At 42.8% G+C, this 23,489-nt stretch overlaps 1 protein-coding gene across 1 annotated transcript; it reads left to right on the top strand.

Moving 5' to 3' along the window:
• Window positions 1-1,690: 1,690 nt before the first annotated feature.
• nat8l (N-acetyltransferase 8-like) lies at window positions 1,691-23,003 on the top strand. The gene is made up of 3 exons (XM_056368656.1): window positions 1,691-2,315; window positions 3,748-3,912; window positions 14,809-23,003. The coding sequence occupies exons 1-3, from the start codon at window positions 2,012-2,014 to the stop codon at window positions 15,174-15,176; spliced, it is 837 nt and encodes a 278-aa protein (XP_056224631.1). The 5' UTR covers window positions 1,691-2,011; the 3' UTR covers window positions 15,177-23,003.
• The last annotated feature ends 486 nt before the right edge of the window (window positions 23,004-23,489 follow it).

The raw sequence follows: 23,489 nt of genomic DNA, 5'->3' as shown, positions 1-23,489 counted from the left end.
ATGGTTGCGACATCACCGACAGCACTTGAAGGCAGCACTGCCAGGAGTCAACCCAAAGAGAAACACTGCGCATGCTCGGAGCATCCTCCACCCGGTCGGCATGGTGAGACCCGCTGCAGAGCAGGTGCTGATGCGTAGAAATCCATCTTTCTACCGCATTTTTGTAAAGCAAATGCCAGAATATGTGAGGACTTTTTTTTTTTCTTGGACTCTGCAGGTTATCTGCCTGCCCTCCTCCTCCTCCCCTCCTGGTGGCTCTGTGGGTGGGAGGAAGGGGAAGAGGACACCTTAAGTAGGAGGTAGTGGGGGTGGATGCAGCCTTATCAATAGCAGGTTGCCTCTGATGATCCAGTTCAAACTAGTTCTGCTTTACATATGCGACTGTGGCTCTGCGAGGCTCCTCACTTCCACAAAGAGGCTGAGAACCAAAACAAATTTTCATATGTTGTCTGGGCAACAATGAAAATGTTTCCTCTAATTTTCATAATTAAAAAGGACCAAGGGAAACTTTATATCATATTATTCTTTTAGGTATCACCACGTGTCTGTGATGCGCAGTGATGGTGCTGTTTAGGTTTTATACTAATATGGACATGAACCCTATTGTTTCCCATCTGTATTCAACTGTATAGCATCCTTATGTATCTATTATTACCATCCTTTTTCTCATCTTTGACGGGAGGTGAAACTATTTTCATGAACTGCAAGTGTCAACTAAACCTTCATTCCCTAATTGTAATTATTTTCACGGCGTCAAAATAAAAGCACACATCAATAATGGCAGCACTTTTGTTCATGAAAGCGTATAATAACAGCCACTGTTAATTACAGGGAGTGTCGGGGGACAACAAAGGACCGGCTCGAGCATCATCACCACCATCATCACCATCACCGCCGCCGCCACAGCCGTGCGTAAAAGCCGGTATTGTCGCCGCGGGTGCTTAGTGTATATGGTGCAAGTCGCCGGCAGATAGGCTAATGGGAGGTTTCAGAGGAGCAGTATAATGCGAGATGTAATCTCCATGTTAGGAGTGATGTATGACAGGGGCAGGGTGACAAAGCGAAGGGAAGCCGTGGAGGAATCACTGCAGTGCAGCAGAGCTGTCAGTCACCGCGCAGAGGAGGCTGCACACAGCCCCACTGTGAGCCCGTAGTGTGCAGCCCCTGGCCAGACACCAGGGCGACTGCCAGCTGAATTCAAGGCTTTATTGTATCATTGAAATCATCGAATTATATCAGAATATTAATGTTCGTCTTACATCAGGGTCTTTTGTATCCCTTGCATTGTCACAGTAGCCTTTTTTATCTGCGCAACAGCAGACACATCCAGCGATACGCTCAGGAGCTCTGCCAGAAAAGCTAACTCCAATTGAATTATAAACCTGATCTTAATCATAAACAGTGTAAGAGCTTTTTCTGAGGAGCTGCGGTCCTCCTGTTACTAGGATTTCCTCCTGTTTGACGCATCGCCCCCGCTTTACCTTGCGCCTTTGTGCTGCGTATCGCTCCTCTATAGCCACGGTATCTCAACAAAGCGGGGATCCTCCTCATTGTGAGACATTATGAAGACAAACCTGCTCAGAAACAACCTCTCTACGCAATCTCACCATCACACCCCCTCCTCATGGGCCCACATCCTCAAAATACACATTTCGCCGGCACACACAAGCCTGCTCAGATGCAGAGGGAACCAGTGTGTGTGTGTGTGTGTGTGTGTGTCTCTCTCCCTCCTCCCTCGTCCATCAACCGCTTCCACCAATCTGTGCAGCGAGAGGACCTCCCCAACCCCTGAACCTGAATCTACCCGCCCTGCCCGCTTATAAATACTGCTTGAATCACGCCGGCAAGTCTTGGTCGTCAGAAACGCTCAGGGTTGCAGCAGAACATCCCCCTTCGTCTTATCCCCTTCATCGTTTCTCTGTTTTTTAAGAAAATCTCACGCATCATCCATTTTCATCCTCACTCTTCCCACTTTTTTTCCGAACTGTAGTTGTTTTTTGCGGCCAGTTGCATGCATTTTTCGTCTCCCAAAATGGTTTGCGAGACTAAAATTGTTGCGGACGAACACGATGCTATACCTGGGACCAAAAAAGAGTCGATCATGTGGAGCTCTCCTCCGTCCAGCGCGGCTCTGAATCCCGCCGAGGCCAAGGATGTGAGGAAAGATGCGGTTTTTATCCGCGAGTTCGAGCTCGGGGATCAAGAGGAGGTTCGCCGCATCTTTTACGAGGGTATTATGGAGAGGATACCCAACACGGCGTTTAGGGGGATCAGGCAGCAGCCCAAGACCCAGTTTTTATATGCTTTTCTGACAGGTAAGTAGCCTACCATCATTACTCCACATCAGGTAGCCTGTGCCGGCTCCTGTGTTCCTATAAAAGGGCTCAGACCCACTTTTCTAATGACAGAAAAAAGCTTTACTGATCACATTATTTATGTGTGTAGTAATTATTTCTTTATCTTATTTGTCTTTGTTGTGCTTTTTTGATGTTTTCATCCTAATGTGATTTAGGCTATTTGAGGAACTTGTCTTAAATCCCACACAATCTAACGTTTCTCTGCACTATCTGGCCCTGTAGGCGATGCACAGTTAAGTTGAAATCTGTTGCAACAGCACACTGTTCCGTGGTGGCTCTCTTTCCGCCGGCACACACCGGCATGTTGCTCATCATGCAACAAAAGGCATGGCCATGCGCATGGTGCATGTGTATAACCGGCGAGCCTGCTGATGATGTGATGACATGCCGGTGCCGTGAATGAGTGAGTGAATGAATTTGAGGATTGGTCCAAAGGGTGCGCGCACGCACCGAAAAGGAAAAAGAAAAAAAAAAAAAAAAAAAAAGAAAAAAAAAAAAAAACACTCCCCCGCGCCATCCCAACTCAGACATTAAAATCCCCCGCGGCGCGCACACGCACAGTGCGGGCGCTTCCCCTCCTCCGCCTCTGCACAGCAGCCAATGCGCCAATCACGCACTGAACTCGTTTGGCTTTTGTTGATGTTGCAGCCGCAAAATTTAAGCCTCATGTATCGTGACCGCCGCCGTTACGCACGTCGACATCAATCAAGCTCATATATTCTCAAAATCTACGTAGTTTTGCCACGAAAAAGTGGCTCCCTGAGTCAATTTGGCGTTAGAGTTACGCACCTGACATGAGAGTCCGGCCTGTAATATCCACTAAACAAACTATTTGATTGCTGTTTCTTTGTGGATAATTCAATTGTGTGAGGAGCCATTACCCTCCACATTCCAGCGCTGATGTTTCACACCACGCTGGGGTGCTGTGGAGTAAACTAACCACTAGGTTATTGCATGCCACGCAGCAACATGCTATGCAGCATCCAGCCTGCTTGTTTGTGTTCCCCTTTGCGCCCCCCAGCGTCACATCCGACTAATTACTCCAACATGGAGTGAACTGGTTTGATGAAATCAACACTAGCATGTGAAAACCTGAAGTATTATCCTGTCAGAGTGTGTGGTCCTGCAGCTTTACTAATGTGCCTTACTTCACAGTTTGATGAATGTGACTTTGCAGCCATGTGTGAAACTAATCCTGATCTCTCTTTACCAAAGTGTTCACATTCTACCATTATCACAGACTTTGATGCAACTGTTTTGATGCTTAAATATGTCATATTGAACCTGCTCTTTTTCTTCTGTGTCTGTGTGGGGTCAAATTCCGCCAAAATCAAACATGTGATTCTCTTTTCTGACAGGTTTCGTTTATTTTTCTTCCATTTCTCCATAGTATTGTGCTTTTTCGTGACCAAATCCGTCACGCTGACCTGCTGTGCACCCCTCATTCTCATGGGTGCGCGCTACTACTACAGCAGGAAAGTTATCCAGAGTTATCTGGACTGTGCTCTGCACACGGACATGGCTGACATTGAGGCTTATTACATGAAACCCACAGGTAAGACGTGGGAGAAACCTCACTGTTCTCACTGTAGTGTGAATAATGACATAAATGCACATTGTCTGGTTTGTCATTTGGCAATGCTCCATCAACAGTGTTGATTTTAAAAAGTAATCTAGGAAACTGTTGAGAAAGGTACCGTGTAAAAACACTATAGAGATAAGGTCTGTAAGTTTGCTACAGCAGATAGGACAGACACTTGAAGCTGTAAAAAGTGGCTGGGTCTGAGGAGTCTTCAGGCAATGCAGAGGCAACTCATCAAATATGCAGTTCGTCTCTCTGCTTTCCTTGTCCTCCACCCTTCTTTCCCACCCCTCCTCCCTGTCTCTTTCTCCGCTCCTTCCCCCACTTGCTTCCTCTCTGAACTCCACTTGGTCACATGCAGGGGGGGGTGTGTGTGTGTGTGTGCATCACAGGGCAATTGATCGCACGGAGGAAACTGCTGATACACTTTTCTGCAGTGCTCTCTGTGTCTGCAAAGGTTCATTTCCACCACTGAAGCTTCTAATTGGAAAGATCCCAGCATTATCCCAAATTAGTCTTCTTACTCAGGAGTTCAGTTTTGTGTTTGGGCGAGGGCCAACTACAAACACATGACACATTTTCACACATTCCCCTTGCCCTGGAACTTCTTGGACACATTTATCCCCTTTTAACCCAAACCACATGGCCAATATAAAAAGCAGGTGTTAGTTAAGCCAGTCAATTGCCCCTCATTGTCTCTATCTCTCTGACATTGTGTCCCCTGGCCTGGTAATCCACTGCATACACAATTGCAATTTAGCATTCCCATTATTGCTGCAGGGCTGTGATGGTTTAGAGGGGGTCAGGCACCACTGCTCTTGGACAATGCTAATGATTATATCCATGCGAACTGAATGGGCCCAGGGGGGATGAACACCTGGGCACCAACATGAAGTCCTGGTGGAGAGGCACCTCTGACATGGCTGTCATTTGTTGTAGCGTGTGTGTTGTGTTATGGCACATAGCAGGAAGGAGCGTGTGATCATGTACAGAGAGCAACGTTTAGCGCCTTGCAGAGGATGTGTTGAACTTAAAGGCCCAGGCTCTATTAGTCTCATGTTACTGTTTGCACGCCAGCTTCCGTTACACCGAGTGGCTAACATTAGCTATACAGCAGAGCTAATACGGAGACGTTCCTTGTTTTGACTGAATCTTCTCAACTGTACAAAGTGTGCAGGTTGTTTTGTATTGTGTGTGTACAGTGAAACTGTAGACGTACGGCATTTGTACATGTGTCAGACAAGCACAAGTGTAGACTGCAACTGTGACATCTCAGAGAACAGTGTCCACAGTGAATACCGGGTGTAGGTGAACTATCAGAATGAGTGAAACAAGTCAGAAATGTAAACTGTAATGTATAAAAATTAATTATCTATGCTAGTATTGGACATAAGAGCCATTGTAATAACAGATAAATGCCCATTAAAGGTGTGTGTGTGAGGTGAGTGTAAGGGTATGTAAGAGATGTTTGCCGCATGTGTATAAAAAACGTTTGGAGGACTGTGTGTGAGATGTTTATAAGAACATGTGTGTGTGTGTGTGTGTGTGTGTCTTGGTGGAGAAGTGGCACATGGTTGTAGCCGTCTGTGTGTTTCGAGAGAGGGTTTGCTAAATGTGTGGGGCTCCATCTTTCGGAACTTAAAACATCATTTTTAATCAACGTTTAATAACTGAGAGGTCTCAGTGCGGATGATAAATGTCGCAGCTCAGCAATTCATCAACTCGAAGGAGAAGCACTAGTTTAAATCACAGGACGGAAAGAGAGATCCAAAGACAGAAAGAGTGGGAGACAGGGAGGATGTCCTGAGCTGCCCATTCTTTACATTTTTTAACAATTCAACAAAATGTGAATTGAATAAACTCTAATAAGTGGACACTGACTGAGTAATAGAACGAGACTGACTAAAGGCACATATCCCCCCGTACACATGCCGCGACTACACCAATCAATACTCCTATCTCCTCTGTGTGTGTGTTGTGATCACTCACTCTGCTGCCACTTAAGGCCAGCTGTCACCTCTTTCATTTGCCCCGTAATAAAGTGCATGTGCGTGTGTGTGTGTGTGTGTGTGTGTGTGTGTGTGTGTGTGTGTAGGTGGAGGGGTCATAAAGCAAAATGAAGGAACAATGGCTGGGGGTATAAAGGTATATGGCACTGCAAAAAAAGAACCAATAGCTTGTTTCCTCTGACATAACAGCTGATGATGCTGGAAGAGTTTTATATACAAATTCAATTTTCAAAGCACAATTTGAAATGAAATTGAATCTGTTTAAAGTAAATGAAGGAAATGGATTGAACCGTTTTCAAATTCACAGTATTATCAGTTCAGCTTTCAAAATGATTTTGGACTCTGAAGACCATTATTTGACTTAAACAGTTCAATCGGAGGTTGACAAGGTCAAATTGGTGAAATTACAATACAACATCTGCTGGCCCAAGTCTCATTGCAAGTGAAAAACCAATAATCAGTCAACCTGGCAATCAATATGTCACCATTGATGTGTTAAAAACTACGCTTCGTTTGCTGAGAGGAACTGAACATGAAGACAAAAGACTAAACCATTGAGGGTATTTTATCCAGATAAAACAATTGCAAAATACCTCTGAACTTATTCGTCCATAAGCTTTTATCCACGAGCATCTGACCCTAATTCCTTCTGCTGCACTCATCTAATCTCTTTGTAGTCCTGCACTGGAAGTTCTCAACAATACACAGTGTGGATACGTTATCAGATACAGGGTGCATGAGTCAGACCAGAAGGACAAGACCTGCAATTCCCTCAAAATAAGAAGATAACACTGAGTTATACTGAAGCTATTCGGAAGTAAACTGATATTGTCGACAAGTTACAGGCAGCAGCATTTTGGGTGACGGTGAAGATTTTCAATTTTAATATTGTCAAATATAATAAACAGCAGAAGAATAACTTCCTACTTGACAAGCTAGAGTAGACTTGAGCTAAACTAGACTTGCTGGAATCGTGGGTTACCAAGGTGACGTTATTTCTTTAGCCTTCCAGAGCTTTAGTATGCTGCTGAAATAGTGAAGTCTACATCTGAAAGCAACAAACACCAGCTGTTTTGATGTTGGTGTTGTGCTCATTCTCATGGATCTTTTCCAGTGTTTATCACTATATCTGGGCTCAGTTCATGTCAGCACTGTTCTCATCAGGCAGTGCTCACATGGTTATCACATGGCTTCTCTCATAGGAAATGAATGCAACTATCATTACTATGACACTCCGTCACTTAATCTCATTGAGCTGAGGAAGATACAACAGCTTTTCTGAAAAGGGAAACCGACTGTAAATACAGAAAGGAGGTGTGCAAGCAGTAGGTGGAAGACATATCCCTTCGCTTGAACTCTTTACTTGCTCAATCACTTCAGGTCACTCTGAAGCAGCTTAGTGCCTAAAAAGTGAATGTAATATAATGAGGGCGACACTAGACGCTGAGCCAAACCCTCCGTGGCTGGAAGTGATAGCCACTCTGTTATACTGGCTGTTTAATGAGGCGTCATTACCACTGCAGGGTCTTATCGAGGCAGGAGACGTTATAATATCTGCCGGTCAGTCTCATTGTAGCTCTGTGTGTGTGTGTGTGTGTGTGTGTGTGTGTGTGTGTGTGTGTGTGTGTGTGTGTGTGTGTGTGTGTGTGTGTGGGATGAGTTTGCACTCGCTCTGTTCCAGGGGAGAGAGCAGCTTCCTCCGCCGGTACCTGCTGTGCTTATTTTAGCTCTGAGCGACAGAAAGAGGGAGATAGACAGAGAGAGAAAGGGAAAATGTGTGAAGGGAGGAAAGGAAGTGAGTGCTACATAGAAAATGGGGGCATCGGAGGGAGGGGTGTGCTCCTCAACTATAAGATATTTGTTGTGTGCACGTGAGCAAGATGGAGATATAAAGAGTTTGCTGGTTAACACACAGACAAATGGTTCCCCTGGGTATATTTCAGACTCGTCAGCTGAAGCAGCTCAGATTAATAAGCAACCTTTTCCTCTCCTATCCCTCCCTCTTGTTGCTGATTGAGCCGCAAGTAATTTAATTATAATTAACAACTAGAAAAAATTGTATACTGTAGATAAAAAGATACAGAGCAAAATAACCATGTTCAGGTCATTAATCAAAAAATTTATCAAGAAAAAAAAGGATTTATATTTGTTGTTGATTTAGTGCTTTTCTATCATTGTAAATTGAATATCTTTTGGATATTCTGGACTGTTGGTCGGACAAATCATGCAATTTGTTTTCTGTGATTTTAGAGAAGTCCGTACAGCAGGAGTACAGTGCACTGCCCCTGTTTTGGTGTGAAGCCTCGGAGTCCCATGAATGAGCTTACTCAGTCAGAAAAAGGTCTGAAAGCCTGAAAAGGTCAGAACAACATGGAAGCACTCCAAAATCCTAATATGTTCAGCCTGTTGTCCTTTACATGACTGGCTGACTCTGCTGTTCCCAGACAGTGCATACTGAGAAAGTGGAGACCTCACTAGTCCATTACCTTCGCTGCACTCTGCAAGAACGTGAACATGTGTATCTCTTGTCTATTCAGCGTTCTGAGGAAGTGGAGCCGATCATTAATAATGTATTGTAATCTCACTAGCCTCAGCCTTTGTTTCGCAGTCTGCTTAAATCAATACTGAACAAAGACACCCACTGGAAAGAGTAGATGACGAGTCAACAGCTGCGTCATTAATTGCAGCATTGTCACTCTGGTGACCAATCACAATGCTTGATCACGACCGATAAGCAATTTCAAACCCTGTTATAGATCGCTGGGTGATTACTTATTTGCTCTATAGATTTCTGCAGCTGGAGCCAAATGAGTTTGGTCTTGACTGACAGAGGAACAGCATACAGTATGTAGAGATTAAGATGTAATAATCTGGAGTCACTTTAAGCATGTTGGTGTGAAGCCCACCCTGATGGCCTTTGACCCCAGGAATGAGCAGGGAGAGAGAGGTTCAGGCTGGAGATGTAGCAGCCCTGTGAACAATGGCATGAACACAGTAAAGTGTAGCATGTGTGTAAAATGTGAGCATGTACCTGCAGGTTTGCATACAAACAAAACAACATGCATAGACACGTTGATGGGCAGGAAGGCAGTAAAACCAACAGTAAAGGGCCGGATAATGAGCTCCTCTGAGCTAATGGAAATGTAACGGGGAACGCTGTCGGAGTGTGTGAGTCTCTGTAAAGTGGATAAACACACACACGTGACAACACACAGGTTAATGCGTCAGTCTCCTTTGCATACTGAGTTTGGCTTTGAAGCCAACTTGATGGCGAAGGCTTCAATACACATGAATTAGTCATTTTCTGTAACGCATCTGTAAAGCATGTGCTGTGTCTGAGGGTCACATTCCTCTCACACTTATTTGTTCATGACGGAGGAAGAAACTGCTGATGTGTGGGTTGTACGTTACAGGCTAATCCATACTCCGAGCTCTGATCTGAAGAAGATGGTGTGTGTATGTGTGTATGGAAGGGCATTAAAGAGGTTGTATGTGACGTATAAGCCCAAGGAACACTAGAAAAACTCTTCTTTAAAAGGGAGAAGTCGTACATTTCATTAAGAAGATACAGACATACAGCACGTCACAGTAAACTAAACTCTTTGCAAACTGGCAACAGCCTGTCTACATGCAATGATGTAAAAGTGATGCAAAATAATCACTCAGGGTTTTCAGGCCATGAATATATAGGAAAAAAAGCTGCTTTCGAAGCCTTTTTGAGTTTTGATAGCCTGCCCCAACAATCTTTTTCGTGAAGCAGGTGACAAGATTGTGGTCAGAACTGATTGTTAGGATACAAATTTATACTTTGACATAACTGGATATTGCACATTTATCCCAGTTGGAGCTATCACCACTAGCTTGCCATCTAACGCATCACAGGGTCCAATTAATCATGCAGTGATGCAACAGTTTCAACCCAGAGCCACTCCTGAAACATAAATCACTGGTGCTTAATGAACCCTGCAACAATGACACACATGCTGCTGAGAAATATAAAAATAACCACAAAGTCACTGTTTGATTGTTAGAACACAAAATAATTAGTGAGAATACACAGAGAATAGAGTCAAGCTACTTATGAGCTTTCATGAGGGCTTACACCCACAGAGTGCTCAGGACGACGTTTGGCTGACAGAGAAGTGAACTACACTGCAGTGAGGCGGCGTCTAGACTGAACGCTTATCAACTGAATTAGCCCTCTAGGTTTCATCTGTAGGAAAAGAGAATAATCTTGTTAGACACCACAAAAAGTATTCCCCTTGTTGTGCTTTTGTGTTTTTTCTTTGTTTTTTTTTTTGCTCGTGTACAGGCTTCATATCACAACATCAGCAAGTGTTTAACACTCCCACACACATGCACAGAGGCTTATTAATATCCTTGTAAAGTAGTTAAAGAAATTAGATCTGTTGCATTAAAAAGAATCAGATTTTTGCTTGTGTGAGGGCTCAAAGCTCTTCCTTCCAGCCTTGATTTACAGTATTTCTTGTCTTAAGATCATCTGTATTCTTCAAGTCCCCTCCCCCTCTGTAATAACGGTAGATTCTCTGCCCCCCCCCCCCCCCCCTTGCGTTTGTATGCCCTAGCAGCAATAATGGATCCTTTCAGGCTCATCACTATTACACAGATGCCTCTCCTCCCTCCTCCTCCTCTGCACACTCCTTCTTTCAGAGAAGACAGATGAGTGACTTCTTCTTCTTCTTTATCACCCCGCTTTTCCTCTGAGTTAGCTCATTCATAAGACTTTCTGGCCTCACTTACAAACACATTAAGACATGGGCGGTGGACTGTTATTACCACTGTGTGAAGCTTTACTCTTAGGCAACGAGATGCTGGGCTGTAGCAACAGGGAGCTGAGTGCCTTGTTCAAAACCATCACAAGGATACTTGTTGTTATTGATTCTTACTCATCCCCTTTTCCAAATCATGAAGGACTAAGCAGCTCTGAATTAGGACAAAGGACCTGTGACACATATCTAGAGAGGAAAAAACTAGTCCCAATCAGCTCACTCTGTCCCACCTGTCTCACAGACAAAGTAAAAATGCTAGAAAGCTAAAATCCAAAACTATTACAAAGTACTAAACAGATTATATCTCAGGTCTGGACTGTAAGGAGTCTTTAATAAGACTTGGTAAGACCTGCAAACATAGTATCAGCTCTGTGGGGCTGTACTTAGGCACAGTGGTGCTTGGAGCAAAATGCTAACATCAGCAAGCTAGCATACTCGCAGTGACAATCTAAACATGCCCTTATTTAGTAGTTATAATGTTTACCATGGTCAGTGTCTTTGCTTAGGATGGTACCATTTGCTAATTAGCACATTTCATGGCAATCAGAACAGTGATACTGCCATTCCTAGTGCCTTGCCACTAGCATGGCTAAAATCCCTTAATAGATCCACTTCATACTGCCGAGTGGCCGACACAGCCTCACTCAAGGAGCTAGGAGTCAAGTGACCTGCCCAAGAGACGCTTTACAATAAGTGTTACTCCTTCACAGTCCTCACATTTCCCTCTATGAGCCTCTGGTAAGAAGCCCAGTTTCTCTAGACTAAGGAATTATGTAGAAAAAGAAGTATATGCGGCAGTATGCCACAATGCACCTTCTATTTTGCATCAATCGTGATATTTCACTTGCAGATTTGCAGACACGAGGGTCGAGGGCATCTTCATCTCATATAAATAAAATGACCCATAAGAGCACATCATTATGGCTCCACCACTTTCTTTTGTGCCAAAAAAACTCTGTCTGTCTCTGTCTCTCTCTATCTTCCTATCTCTCAGGAAGTGCAGTTCCCAGCAGAAATAAAGATAGCTCGCTAAGTCCATGCAGTTTAATAGTAGCAGTGTCAGATGCAGCAGTGTCAGTTGCAGCAGATGTTAAGCCGTGATGTTAGGAAGCTTCGAGATCAATATACCCTCCTTAGCTTACAAGAAAAGCCGAGTCAGAGGGAGAGGGATAACAATATTTCTGACTTTTTTCTCTCAGTGTAGTTCATTGTTGTTGTGATCTAAGTGAGCTTTTTGAGACTGGGTCTTAAGTAATACACACAGTCTGATGAGCAGATAGGCAGAGGGGTGGTTGGCGTGTATGCTTTCCTGTGCTGTCCTCATTCCTGGCACAGGCTCAGTTCAGACAGATGGTCATCAGGGCTTTATGGAAGCGTATCCCCCCCCTCCTACACCTCCAACACACACACACAACCACACGCACGAGCATAATAATGCCGGCAGAGTGCCACAGGAGTAACACCGCAGCTTTGACATCTGCCTATAATGAGGCATCATTCCATAGTATTTAGTGAAGGCTGTGAGACACATAACTACTTAAAACTTCTGAGTTGCACAGAACAATCTCTTCAACAATCACCCACCAGTCACAGTTAGTTAGTTAGAGAGTTAGGCCATCCTCTAAGTTTGTAGTTATTCAGGGTATTCAGGAGGGTGCATTTCACCACTGCAAGGAGCTATGACTCTTCCAGCATTTAATTCATAATCACACCTCCCCTGAAAGATTAGTGAAACACTAGTTGAGCACTGGGAGGGCAGGATGTTACTCGGGCTTTCCTGTTGCTGCTGCATCCTATATGTGACAGTTGTTTGATTCAGTAACAGAAGCCTCCAGATCAGCTTAATACAGGGCTTCAGGGGCATGAAATCCTGCCTAACTCACGGGGAATCCAGCAGAGAGGCATGATGTTAATGTGACCGTCTGTTTGTGTGTGTGCGTGTGAGTGAGAGATTCAGTAGAAATAAAGGAGAGGTTATGTGTAAAGGCAAGGAAAGAGAGAGAGAGAGAATTAGGATTCAGAGCTCGTGGACAGACGGGCGCAGATTTTTTACTGACTGCACGTCAGCCTCTGCCAGTCACAGCCCTCTCAGATTTACTTTATCTATAATAAACAGATGGCATTTTAGTACAACCACCGCCAACACATGCCGTAAATACTGCTGACATTGATGGAAAGGCTGTTTGAACACGGTTACGCAATAAAAACACGAGGTCGAGAGGGTCGTTTTCCTTGAAAGATTATGATCTGTAAAGGAAATGAGCAAGGGGTCTACACCTACACGGCATATTAATTTAAAAAAACTGACTGATTAAGATTCAAAAGTGAATGATTTCAAAGAAGCACGATGACCTGCAACATTTACTGACATTTCTCTCTGCTCTTTCTGCTATTTAACACCCTGTGAAGTTTGTGTGATTGTGCCATGCCGGGGCAATGTGCGGAGTAACAGCGGGAATTCAACTGTGTTTTAATTTTTCTCAGAAGGGAGTCATTCTCTAGCTCTGAATCTAAACATAAAAGTAACACAGATGTTTCAACTAATGAAGTCAAAGGTAGTGACACAGCCGATGAGAGAAATCAAAGTTAAAATGTTCTATAGCTCTTGTTCATGTTGTTTTGTCCCAATAAACCAAACTATAATTATTGAAAATGCCATTTAAAGGCTAAAAAGGAAAATAATTCGCGAGCATAATCATACTGTATCAAAGTGAACAGTTTAGAAACTGCAGCATGAATGTATATTGACATTAAATGAGTTGATATTCAAGCTCTTATCTGTACTCTGGTGGAGGAGCATTGTCTGCTGACATTTTTATCTGTATTGGTCTAACCTTGTTTGTCTATCTGTATGTGTGCTAGTCTTTCTTTTTTTTTTTTTTTTATCAATCTGTCTGTCTGTCTGATGTATTAACTCTGCAAGTCCCTGATACAGTACTGCTGTAAAGATGCCAGTGTTTTGTTCCTGTCTATGATGTTTTTACGTGACAAAATGAAATTTAATTCCTATAGCACAATCTTGTGTAAACTTGGCAAAGTTTTACTCTGTTCTCTGAGATCTGTCACTCTGTTCCACTACGCTGTGAGCTCTAAGTGACTGCTCCATCATGCCTGTGCTTTTAATCAGCAGCATCTCACAGAGTAGCTAATGCCATTAAGCACCAGTCAGACGCTGGTCTCTGCCCTCCTCACTCATCTACTCCCTGTATCCCTTCTTTTGTTCTCTCTCCCCTGTTCTCTCCAATCAGAGCATCTAAGCTATACGACATGATGCAACATGCTGGTAATGGAAACACAGGACATTCATTTTGACCCATGTTTCTACCCTAGACACCCCTCATCCATTCTAATTATCAGTCTGTTTGTTTATTCCATAAAGGATGCATATATTATTAAGAACTGAAATATAGTCTCGAGCTACACAGTGTATTGGAGCAGCTGAGTGTGTGGGTCTGTGACAGAGAAACTTCAAAACCAAGGTGTTCAACCCCTTTCTATGCTTATATAACAATAAGTATATGACAATTAATCCTAAAATAATTGACATATTAATTAATATTTAAAATAAGCAGCCATTGCAGAATGACAGTATCAACAGAATAGATCAATCTTTTTGAAAATATGCTTATTCGCATGCTTGGCAAGAATTAGCTGAAAGGATCAATATCACTCTCAAGTCTGTATGGTAAATCCAAGGAACTGGTTAGCTTAGCTTAGCACAAAGACTGGAAATAGGGGAAAACAGCTAGCCTGCACCTCTAAAGTGTGAGAGGAGAAAGTGCCATATATTGTAAATGTGTTAATTAATGAGTTTAAGAGGTCAAGGTAGGCTGATTTTGTTTCCCCTGCACAGAGCCAAGCTAGCTGTTCCTCCCTGCTTCCAGTCTTTATGCTAAGCTAACAAAACAGCTGGCTTTGGGTTCACCACAAGGACATGAATGGTGTCAATCTTCTTTTTCTTTCCCAAAATGTTGAATTACTCCTTTAAGTTTTAAGCTTTAACTAAAGCCTTTGCTATACCCTGCTCATACAAGCCAAAGCTGATTATTATTGTGTCTTGTTTCGGCCAGGCTCCTGTTTCTGGGTGGCAGTGCTCGACGGACGTGTGGTGGGCATCGTGGCGGCGCAGGGCCGTGAGGATGACAACACGGTCGAGCTGCGGCGCATGTCGGTGGACTCTCGCTACCGCGGCAAAGGCATCGCAAAGGCACTGGGTCGTCGTGTCCTGGAGTTCGCGGTGCGCAACAACTACGCTGCTGTTGTCCTCGGCACGACGGCTGTCAAGTTGGCCGCCCACAAGCTCTACGAGTCGCTGGGCTTCCGCCGAACGGGCCAGAGCGAGGACTACAGGCTCCCCGGGATGAGCCGCTCGCCGCTGGAGAGGCTCTTCTTCCAGATCCGCTACAGTCGCTACCGCCTGCAGCTCCGTGAGGAGTGAGAGGTGACAGGGAGAGGGAGAGAGAGAGATGGAGAGAGGGGGAGATGGAGAAAGAGAGGGACAGAGAGAGAGAGAGAGAAAACAACGACCCTCCTTCACCTGAGAGCCCCGACCGCATCCTCTCCTCTGACAGCTTTTATTTATTTTGTGTCATTAGAGATAACTTCAAGTACTACTTAACACCTCTACTATTTCATCTTTAAAGTCACTAACGTTTTTATTACTATTATGCTTTTGTTGCTGTTGTTTTTGTATTATACTTTTACATTTTAAAAGAGTTTGTTTCTTTTCTTCTATTTTATTAATCTATTTTTTGTACTTTTACCCCTCCCTTTTCATTGTGGGAGAAAAAAAAAAAATTGGCATTCATAGAAGACATCTAACTGGCACGCCGACTAGGCACCCTCCCCGGCCTCTTTGGTTTTGAGCTCATGTGACTCAAATCAATACTCCCCTTCATTACTATTCCACAATGCCCCTCTTTACCCTTCCCCCGTTACCTCAAGCCTTCCCTTCCCTCCCACATTCTCTTAATTTCCTCACAACAAAACTCAACAGGCAGGTTTAGACACGTGCGAGTGCAATGACACATTTGCATTCGTTTATTTGGGGGTGGATAGAGCGATGGACAGGGTTGGGAGGGGCAGACATGACTTCTTTCCAGAGCAAAACACACAAAAAAAAAAAAAGTGTGGAAAGCTTGTGCTGTAGATTCAGACACTCTCTCAAACTCTGCAATGTCACATTTTGTGTATGCATTGTGGACACACACGCAAACACACACGCACACACACCAGTTCATTTGGCTTTTAGCCAGTCCCTCAAGACACCATATTGAAGCACAGCGAGAGTGTGTTACTGACCCCCAGTGAGAGAGAAGGATGACAGGATGGTTGCCGGAATATGCAGTGTGTATCCTGCATCCGAAATGGACATGAATCAACACAATGCATCTTCCTCACACATGCCTCCTCTTCATTCTCCTCACTAATTATACGATTGGATCTCTCCTTCCTCTCTATTTTTTTCTCTCTAGATGTACCATCAGTTAATCACTCCTTTTCTCTGCTGGAGCTGTGGAGAGGGTTTTCTGATTGGTTGAGGTGACAGGAGGGTGGCGCCTTCTCGCTGCAGTGTCCCTCTGACAGAACCCAAGATACAATATAGCTGCATGTCAGAGCTTGTGTATGTATGTGCGATTGTTGGGAGTATGTTACTGTGTGTGTGTGTGTATGTGTGTGTGTGTGTGTGTGTGTGTGTGTGTGTGTGTGTGTGTGTGTTTGATGAGGCTGTGGTCAGACATTAGACCACGCCTCATCACTGTATGATGAACAATTAAGCTATTTTGATTTTGCGTGAACAGATACGCAACTTTCTTGCTGAGTCAAGTATTATCTAACTAAACATTACTACTTTCTATGTGTACTTATAAACTGTTTACTGATTGAATCTAGATAAATTCTAACATTTTGAATATGTTTACTATTTGACTGATAATTAGTAATTTTATAACTTTAAACACATATTACCACATTGTAATATGCAAATTTTCAAAACTACGACAATTACAAAGTAGCTGCAGTCTAAGCTCCACGTACTTAATCCAGGTTATTGGGGAACAACTTGGGTAAGACATGACTACTGGAAATACTTGCAATCCTACAGTACATAACTGAGCACAAATAGCAAATAATTATTTAAAACAATATACTGGCATTAGTATTACCCCTCCCCCTGTTTATTTATATTGTGTATACAGTTGAAAACTCATGTAGCGAACTAAAAGTCAAAGTTTCTCCCATAACACCTCTCTCCATCTCCATCCTCTGAACATACAACCAGCAGTAGATTCAGCCATCCACTACTCTGAGCCTAAATTGTGTCATTAAACCATTTGTAAAAAGCAAAATATAAATCAAAATACAACAAAAAAAAAATCACATAAGGAGAAAAAAGAGAAAAAAAAACTGAATACAAACGTAATCGTCATGAAGTTAGCACTGACCCTCCTTGCCTTGCCACCCTTTCCCTTCAAACTCTCCCCCCCCCCCCATTCATGAATCTGTCTGCAACCCTGGGCTAGACCCCACACCTTCCATTTGAACCTTGCACACCCTCCACCGACCTTTGACCCTCGCTGTCCCAGTCCCGACCCATTCACCCCCCCCCCCGCCCATCTCTGCATGCGCCACAGAGCCTTGCTGCACTGCTTTTATTATTCCATTTGAAGCTTGTTGGACCAACCCTTAACCCCGCCCCTACTCTGATGTCATCTAGGCAGTGTGACGTTGCCTCTGCAACTACAGTGCCAGGATGAAAGGGACATGTATGGTTATACGAGTATGGATGTGACGCATAAGACACAGGAAAGTGAGACAAAATGTGTGTGTGCGCGTGTTTAAAGTCGGTGCAGACATAGGATACACTCACCAACTGCAGCGCTGCCTGGATGACATCGTGCCTGCCAGCCAACCAACCGTAGAATGCAAAAAGCAATGCAAGTGTGGCATGCCTCTGTACCCAGTGTGTGTACGGTGCCTGCCCTGGAAAAGTGTAGAAAAAAGAATTAACTGATATATATATATATATATACATACAATATATATAAATATAACTATATATAAAAAGAAAATAAGCTTCTTTTTTAGATGAACATAAAAGAAATGTGTGTTTCTTTGTTTGGAAAAAAGAAAAATTGTACCATTTGCATGAAATGTGTCTTTGAATGCAAATATAACCTTTAGGGGAGAAACTCCTAGCACATGGCATACAGTGGAATCACAGACTTCTATAATGGTTTATTTTATTTTAAATTACCTTAATTCTCTGTAATCAACACCAGGTTGTGAAATCAATACCAGCCACTAGCCAGTGCTCATAAATCTTTGGGAGGGAGCCAGCTATCGTATATAAATTGTATCCCATTTTAAAAATCCTTGATAAATTTGAAAACAGCTATATTTATTTGTCTGCAGATTTATCCGTCACTGGCTGGAGGAGAAAAGTTAGTTTTCTTCCTTGATCACAGTGGGAGTGAGGGCATCACAACTCTTCTTCTGTTAAACCAGCTTGTAGCGAAGTTCCCAAACACTTTGCAGGACTAAGATAGGCTGAGCGATGGGCATTTGACGAATGATGCAAAAGAAAACATGTATTTCCATGCGGTACATAGTGCAAAAGCTTGTGGTTGATTATGAGCACCAAGTGAAATATCTTTCATCTACCAAGCCCTTTACCAAGTCTATCATATGCAGATAAAGGAAGCACAGAAACTGAAGGTCAAATGTTTAGACTCTGCTCCAGGTGTCACAGGTAGTAGAGCTGTATTTCCTGTCAGAACCACAAACTGAACCTCTATTGGTCGGCTAAATGTCTAGAAATATAAAGTGCATGCCTGTTTTCTTTTGCATCTAACTTTTATTATACTTATCACAATATTTTTTTAATTAGGGATGTACAACAGTACCTAATCTCCACAATGGACAAAAGCTGCTGAGATGTCTATGTATGTCAGGTCTCATGGTACTAAGGTTTCTTCCCCCTTCCCTCACTTTGTTTAATCCATGTGAAATGAGAGAAGAGGCTTAGCTACTGACAAGTTCTTTGTCTTTTAATTTTAGTCAACTTGAGATTTCCCTGAGGTTCTACAAAGTAAGCGCAAGGCACAAATGCACTGAAAGCATCAAACAGTATTGTTTAAAAAAAAAAAGAAAAGAAAAAAAAAATGCATCAGTTGTTTTCATTGGGCCAACATATGGAGGATGCCTCACACCACCTTGATGCATCTGCTTTGAACTTGGTTGTTGCTGGAGAGAGAGAGAGAGAGAGAGAGAGAGAGAGAGAGAGAGAGAAGAGGACCAGACTGTATTTTGTGATATTTCTGGAGCAACAGCTACCACTGATCTTCATACAGTACTTCCAAACTTCCCACTAAAACTAAGCAAGAAATTAGCTAACAGGCCACAACAGCCAAACTACAGTATCAACACTACACCAAATGTTTCTCCGGCTTGTCTCCAAATATAAGAATCAGACTATAAACTACCTATTTCACCTAAAGTAAAAATCTTGATACCACAGTTTTTAAGCCGTGGGTGAGGTCTGAAGGTTGAGAGTGAGAGGTGGGCTTTGCTGAAGTGGATTGTACAATAAACTGTAGTCTGGATCTCGTTGAAGAATGTGAAGTCTGTCAATTCTGAGCCATTTCTGCTGCTGCCAATCTCAGTTTTTTGCCTGATGAAATTTAAAATGCTCCTTCATGTATTTTGGGAGAAATTCTTATCCATATTGGTACTCTGAACAAAAGGTCATACTCAAAACGCCTTTGCCAAGGCCTTATGCACAGGAATCAAACAAGTTTCAAACATCTTGTGGACTGCATGGCTTTAGGTAGTTAAAGGGGGATTTTGAATTGTAAAGATGAAGTGCACTGACTATAATGCATTTATGTTTTGTACTTCATGTGAATGCTATGCTACACCCTGTGAAGTCTCACCTCCCATTTAAAACTGGTATTGCATACCTAATGTTAGAATGTAGTAATTAAACTGTATGCAACTTCTACCAGAGTGTAAATTTAGTTACAACCCATCCCTCTGAAATGTTCTGCTGATGTACAATCCAAAAACAATCTCACACTTCTTCTGTTTGGTTTTCTGTGATTTGTTTGAGTGCGAGTGTGCTTTCCTATTGGTTGAGGTTTGAGAAGGTATGCTGCATCAAGGCCTCTCCAGCTGGAGATGGTTCTTTTAGATTAGAGTGCTTTAGAACCCAAAAATGATCATCTGATGCTCTCGCTCTGACGACAGACAGAGGCACAAGCTGAGGCTACTGAAGCTTCAACTTCTGCAGTTTTTTTAAACCCTAAAACACGGGGGGGGCCACGTTCCATTCTGGATGTTAAAATGGTAAAAAATATCAATACTTGTCATGATCAATATTTTATTCCGTTTCTCTTTTGGTGAAGGAGCATAGAATTCGAAACTGCACAAATGTACAGATCCTGTGGGTGTGTTGTACTACTCTGATGGTGTGTGTCAATGCTCAACAAGCCTTGGGGGCGAACACTCACAGGCATGAATGTAAACTGCCAACATTTAAGGTCATAGAAAGATTTTTATGTTTTGAATCTTTTCTGGTTGCTTTTTTTTACTTTATGAATGAGAAGAACAGTGGAAAAAGGGGTGAAAAGCAGCTATTGGTTCTTTCATCAAGTGATTAAACCACTACATTAGATGTTAGACATTTTGTGTGATTGTAAATAGCCGTATCTCTACTATTGCTAATGTATTATTTACTGCAACCCGTCATCTTTGCTGGTTTTATCCAATCCCAATGGAGTTAATTTTTGTCTCAGAAGATGGCTGTCGCCTGGAATGTTCCACCTAAGGAGGAGGGCGAGGGGTGAGGGAGGAATGTACCAGTTACAAAGGGGAGGGGTGTGTGGTGGGGGCTGAAGGAGGAGGTCTGCAGCATCAGAACTCCACAGCATGGACTCCCTCTCTCTCTCTACCTCTGGTGAGGATTTTGCTCCACTGTGGCAAATATGGAAGGACTCACTCTGGACTGAGGCCACAGGTGCCAAGAACACATAAGCACTTGTAGCACAACTGTGTCTTGTTTTGCTATTACAGTACAGGTAGTTTTGATTTTTTTTTTTTTATATTTCCTATGAAGAGTATGGATAAAGTTTCTCTTTCTCCTGTATTATTGACTGTATGTATCTTTAGCATATATACAAGACATGATACCATAATATATAATTCATGCTATGACCCACGGCTATTTTTGGAGGTGTTAATTTGCCAAAGGTGACAGTAACTGCTGCATTTTTATTCCTCATGTGGTTATATTTTGTTCAACACAACCCTATACTTATTTGGTATTATTTGGAAAAGAAAATCCTGCCCAGGTGCCATCTAATCAAGCAATAAACAAACAGACAAAACAACAAAATAATGACACTCATGTACAAGGATTTTATTAAAAAACATGAAATGCTGCATTGATGTTATATCCCTTATACTGTACCAATTAGTGGCAGTGATGCCGTCACAGTATTGGCATTGCACCGTTACCACTCATTACATCGAAGCCTGAAGGGGTGTTTGATTGTATAATGTTTCTGTTTTTTGTATTTTTCTTTACAAAGAGGTGTCAAAGAAGTGTTTTTTAAAACTCAAAGTTGAAGTACACAGGTGTACCTCTGCATATTTGTACAGATGTCAATAGAGAAATGGGGGAAATGACAAGAGGGGGATAATGGACGCTAAAGAATGAGCAGCTCAAGCAGACAGGAAAAAAAAAGATGGCGTAGCCACACTCTGAAAGTGCTATCTGCTGTAAGTCTCCAAACTGATCTTTGAATTAAACACAAAGACTTCCGATTAACTTGTACCACTGACACATGCACTGCAATTTCACTTGTCAGTACGACTGAAAATAATCAATTAAAAACATGCTGCAGCTGCCAGAATCACAACAGTCAAACATGTTGACTTTTCTTACAAGTGAGATTCAAAGTCTTTTTTTGAATCTGCAAGTTAGTAACTGTAAAGTTGTAAAGTATATTTTACTGTAAATAGCATCTGGGGGTCATTTTTACTCCTTTTGTAACAGAAACTGTGGATTTAAAATATATAAGATATATTTTAAAGATATTTACAGCACTAATAAAGAGATTCTACAGTAGTGCAGGTGTCTTAATCTGTACTACCTCACAATAATCCCATGAAGACTAATGGCAGCCACCTTCAGGGTCTACAGTGCACGCCATCTTAGCCCTGGTGTTTCTGTCCCACACTGATGGGTTCAGACACAGCCTTCCTTGTCCTGCCTGTCTGCTTGAACTCTCAAGTCGTCAGAGAGAGCCTTAAACACACTGCAACTGCAGCAGCTCGCTTAGCTTATGGCACATACCAGTCATGGCCATGAATATCAGTGACACTGGACTGAGCTATCCAGCTATAGCAAGCTGCTGCGATGCAAGAGGCTCTCTCTGCCCTGGAGCCCTGTCATGGCTGTTGTCTGTTGCCAGGAAACCAACCCGCACAAAGCACAGCAGGGGATTGATATGCAGCCACACTGTGGGGAGGCAGGCAGGTCAACCAGCCGGCCATGATAGAGGAATGGAAGGAGGGATTGATGGATACATGGATGAGATGGATGGATCTAGGGGGGAAGGGAGTTAAACTGCAACTGAGGGAACTCTGTAATTGGGGGGTAGGGGACCTGTAGGGGAAGGAGGGGTGATTTGGCTGGGGTGAGGAATTTGAGAAAAAAGGCCCTTCGGCACGTAAAGTGGAGCAATGAGTAAATAGTGCCTGAGGCCCAACGGGTTAGAGAGGTTACAGGAAGAGATGAGGATCAAAAAGAAGAAAAAGCTGAGTCAAAATTATAAAGAGGGACGATGTGGTCCGAGATTCTCATACGCGGTACTGAGGAGAAGCAATGTTGTGGTGATATGGCAGATTTTGTGATTCCCAGGGAGACAGGGCTTGAGATGAAGAAGCAGGTCAGAGAGAGGCAGTAACACAGTGTAGGTGGTGGTTCAACCAGTCTGCCCCGACCTCAGTGAGACTGCAGTGACAACCTGGTTTTTAGTGGGGTCTATTAGCTTTCAGTTCCCTTTCTGCCATTCCTTTGGAAGACTGCTGTATTACCACACTGGGATTACTATTATTATTGTGATTAACGCTTTCTTTTATACTGACAACAACTGGAACACTGTATAGATGTAAAGATGGGATTTCTTGCATTATGACGATGATTGAAACATGGATGTACATATATTGTATCAATTAAAAATGACGATGCATTAAGCTTTTATATGTTGCAACTGGAAACTGATTTTTTTTTTTTTTTTTTTACTAAGAGAGTGTAGAAGGGAAATACTACACACTGAGAATAATTACAGGTTTATATTAGATGTGAAGTGACATAAATGTCATTAATCACAGCCGTGAGGATATGTTCCGCAGGGTCTACTTACACATCCTACGGTCACCATGGCAGCTAGGGGAAGCTCATGCTGTTGCCCCTGACAACTGGAGTCTTCAGAGGGACCATCAGGCCTCGGCTCCTGTTAATGGCACACGTCATTAAAGTGACGGCATTAGTCAGTGAAATGAACATACTCTTAATCTATTTCATTATCTTTAAAATGATATTCAAATCCAAGAAATATAGTGGTGATTCATTTTTTCCCTGCCTTTGTAACTGTATTTTAATTTGGTAAAAAAAATAAATAAGATTTGCTGCCAGCCCAAAAATGGTGCTAGACTGATGATAGAACAAAAGTGTAGAGCTAATGTT

This window comes from Seriola aureovittata, chromosome 23, assembly GCF_021018895.1.
Source record: "Seriola aureovittata isolate HTS-2021-v1 ecotype China chromosome 23, ASM2101889v1, whole genome shotgun sequence".
Classification (NCBI taxonomy): Eukaryota; Metazoa; Chordata; class Actinopteri; order Carangiformes; family Carangidae; genus Seriola; species Seriola aureovittata.
Note: the sequence above shows the minus strand (reverse complement) of the source record. Positions and strands in the feature narration are given on the sequence as shown.

Coding starts and splice junctions, on each gene's coding strand:
- nat8l (XM_056368656.1), top strand. CDS start 2,012: ATGCATTTTTCGTCTCCCAAAATGGTTTGCGAGACTAAAATTGTTGCG. Junction 2,316..3,747: donor TTTATATGCTTTTCTGACAG/GTAAGTAGCCTA, acceptor ATTTCTCCATAG/TATTGTGCTTTTTCGTGACC. Junction 3,913..14,808: donor TTATTACATGAAACCCACAG/GTAAGACGTGGG, acceptor TGTTTCGGCCAG/GCTCCTGTTTCTGGGTGGCA.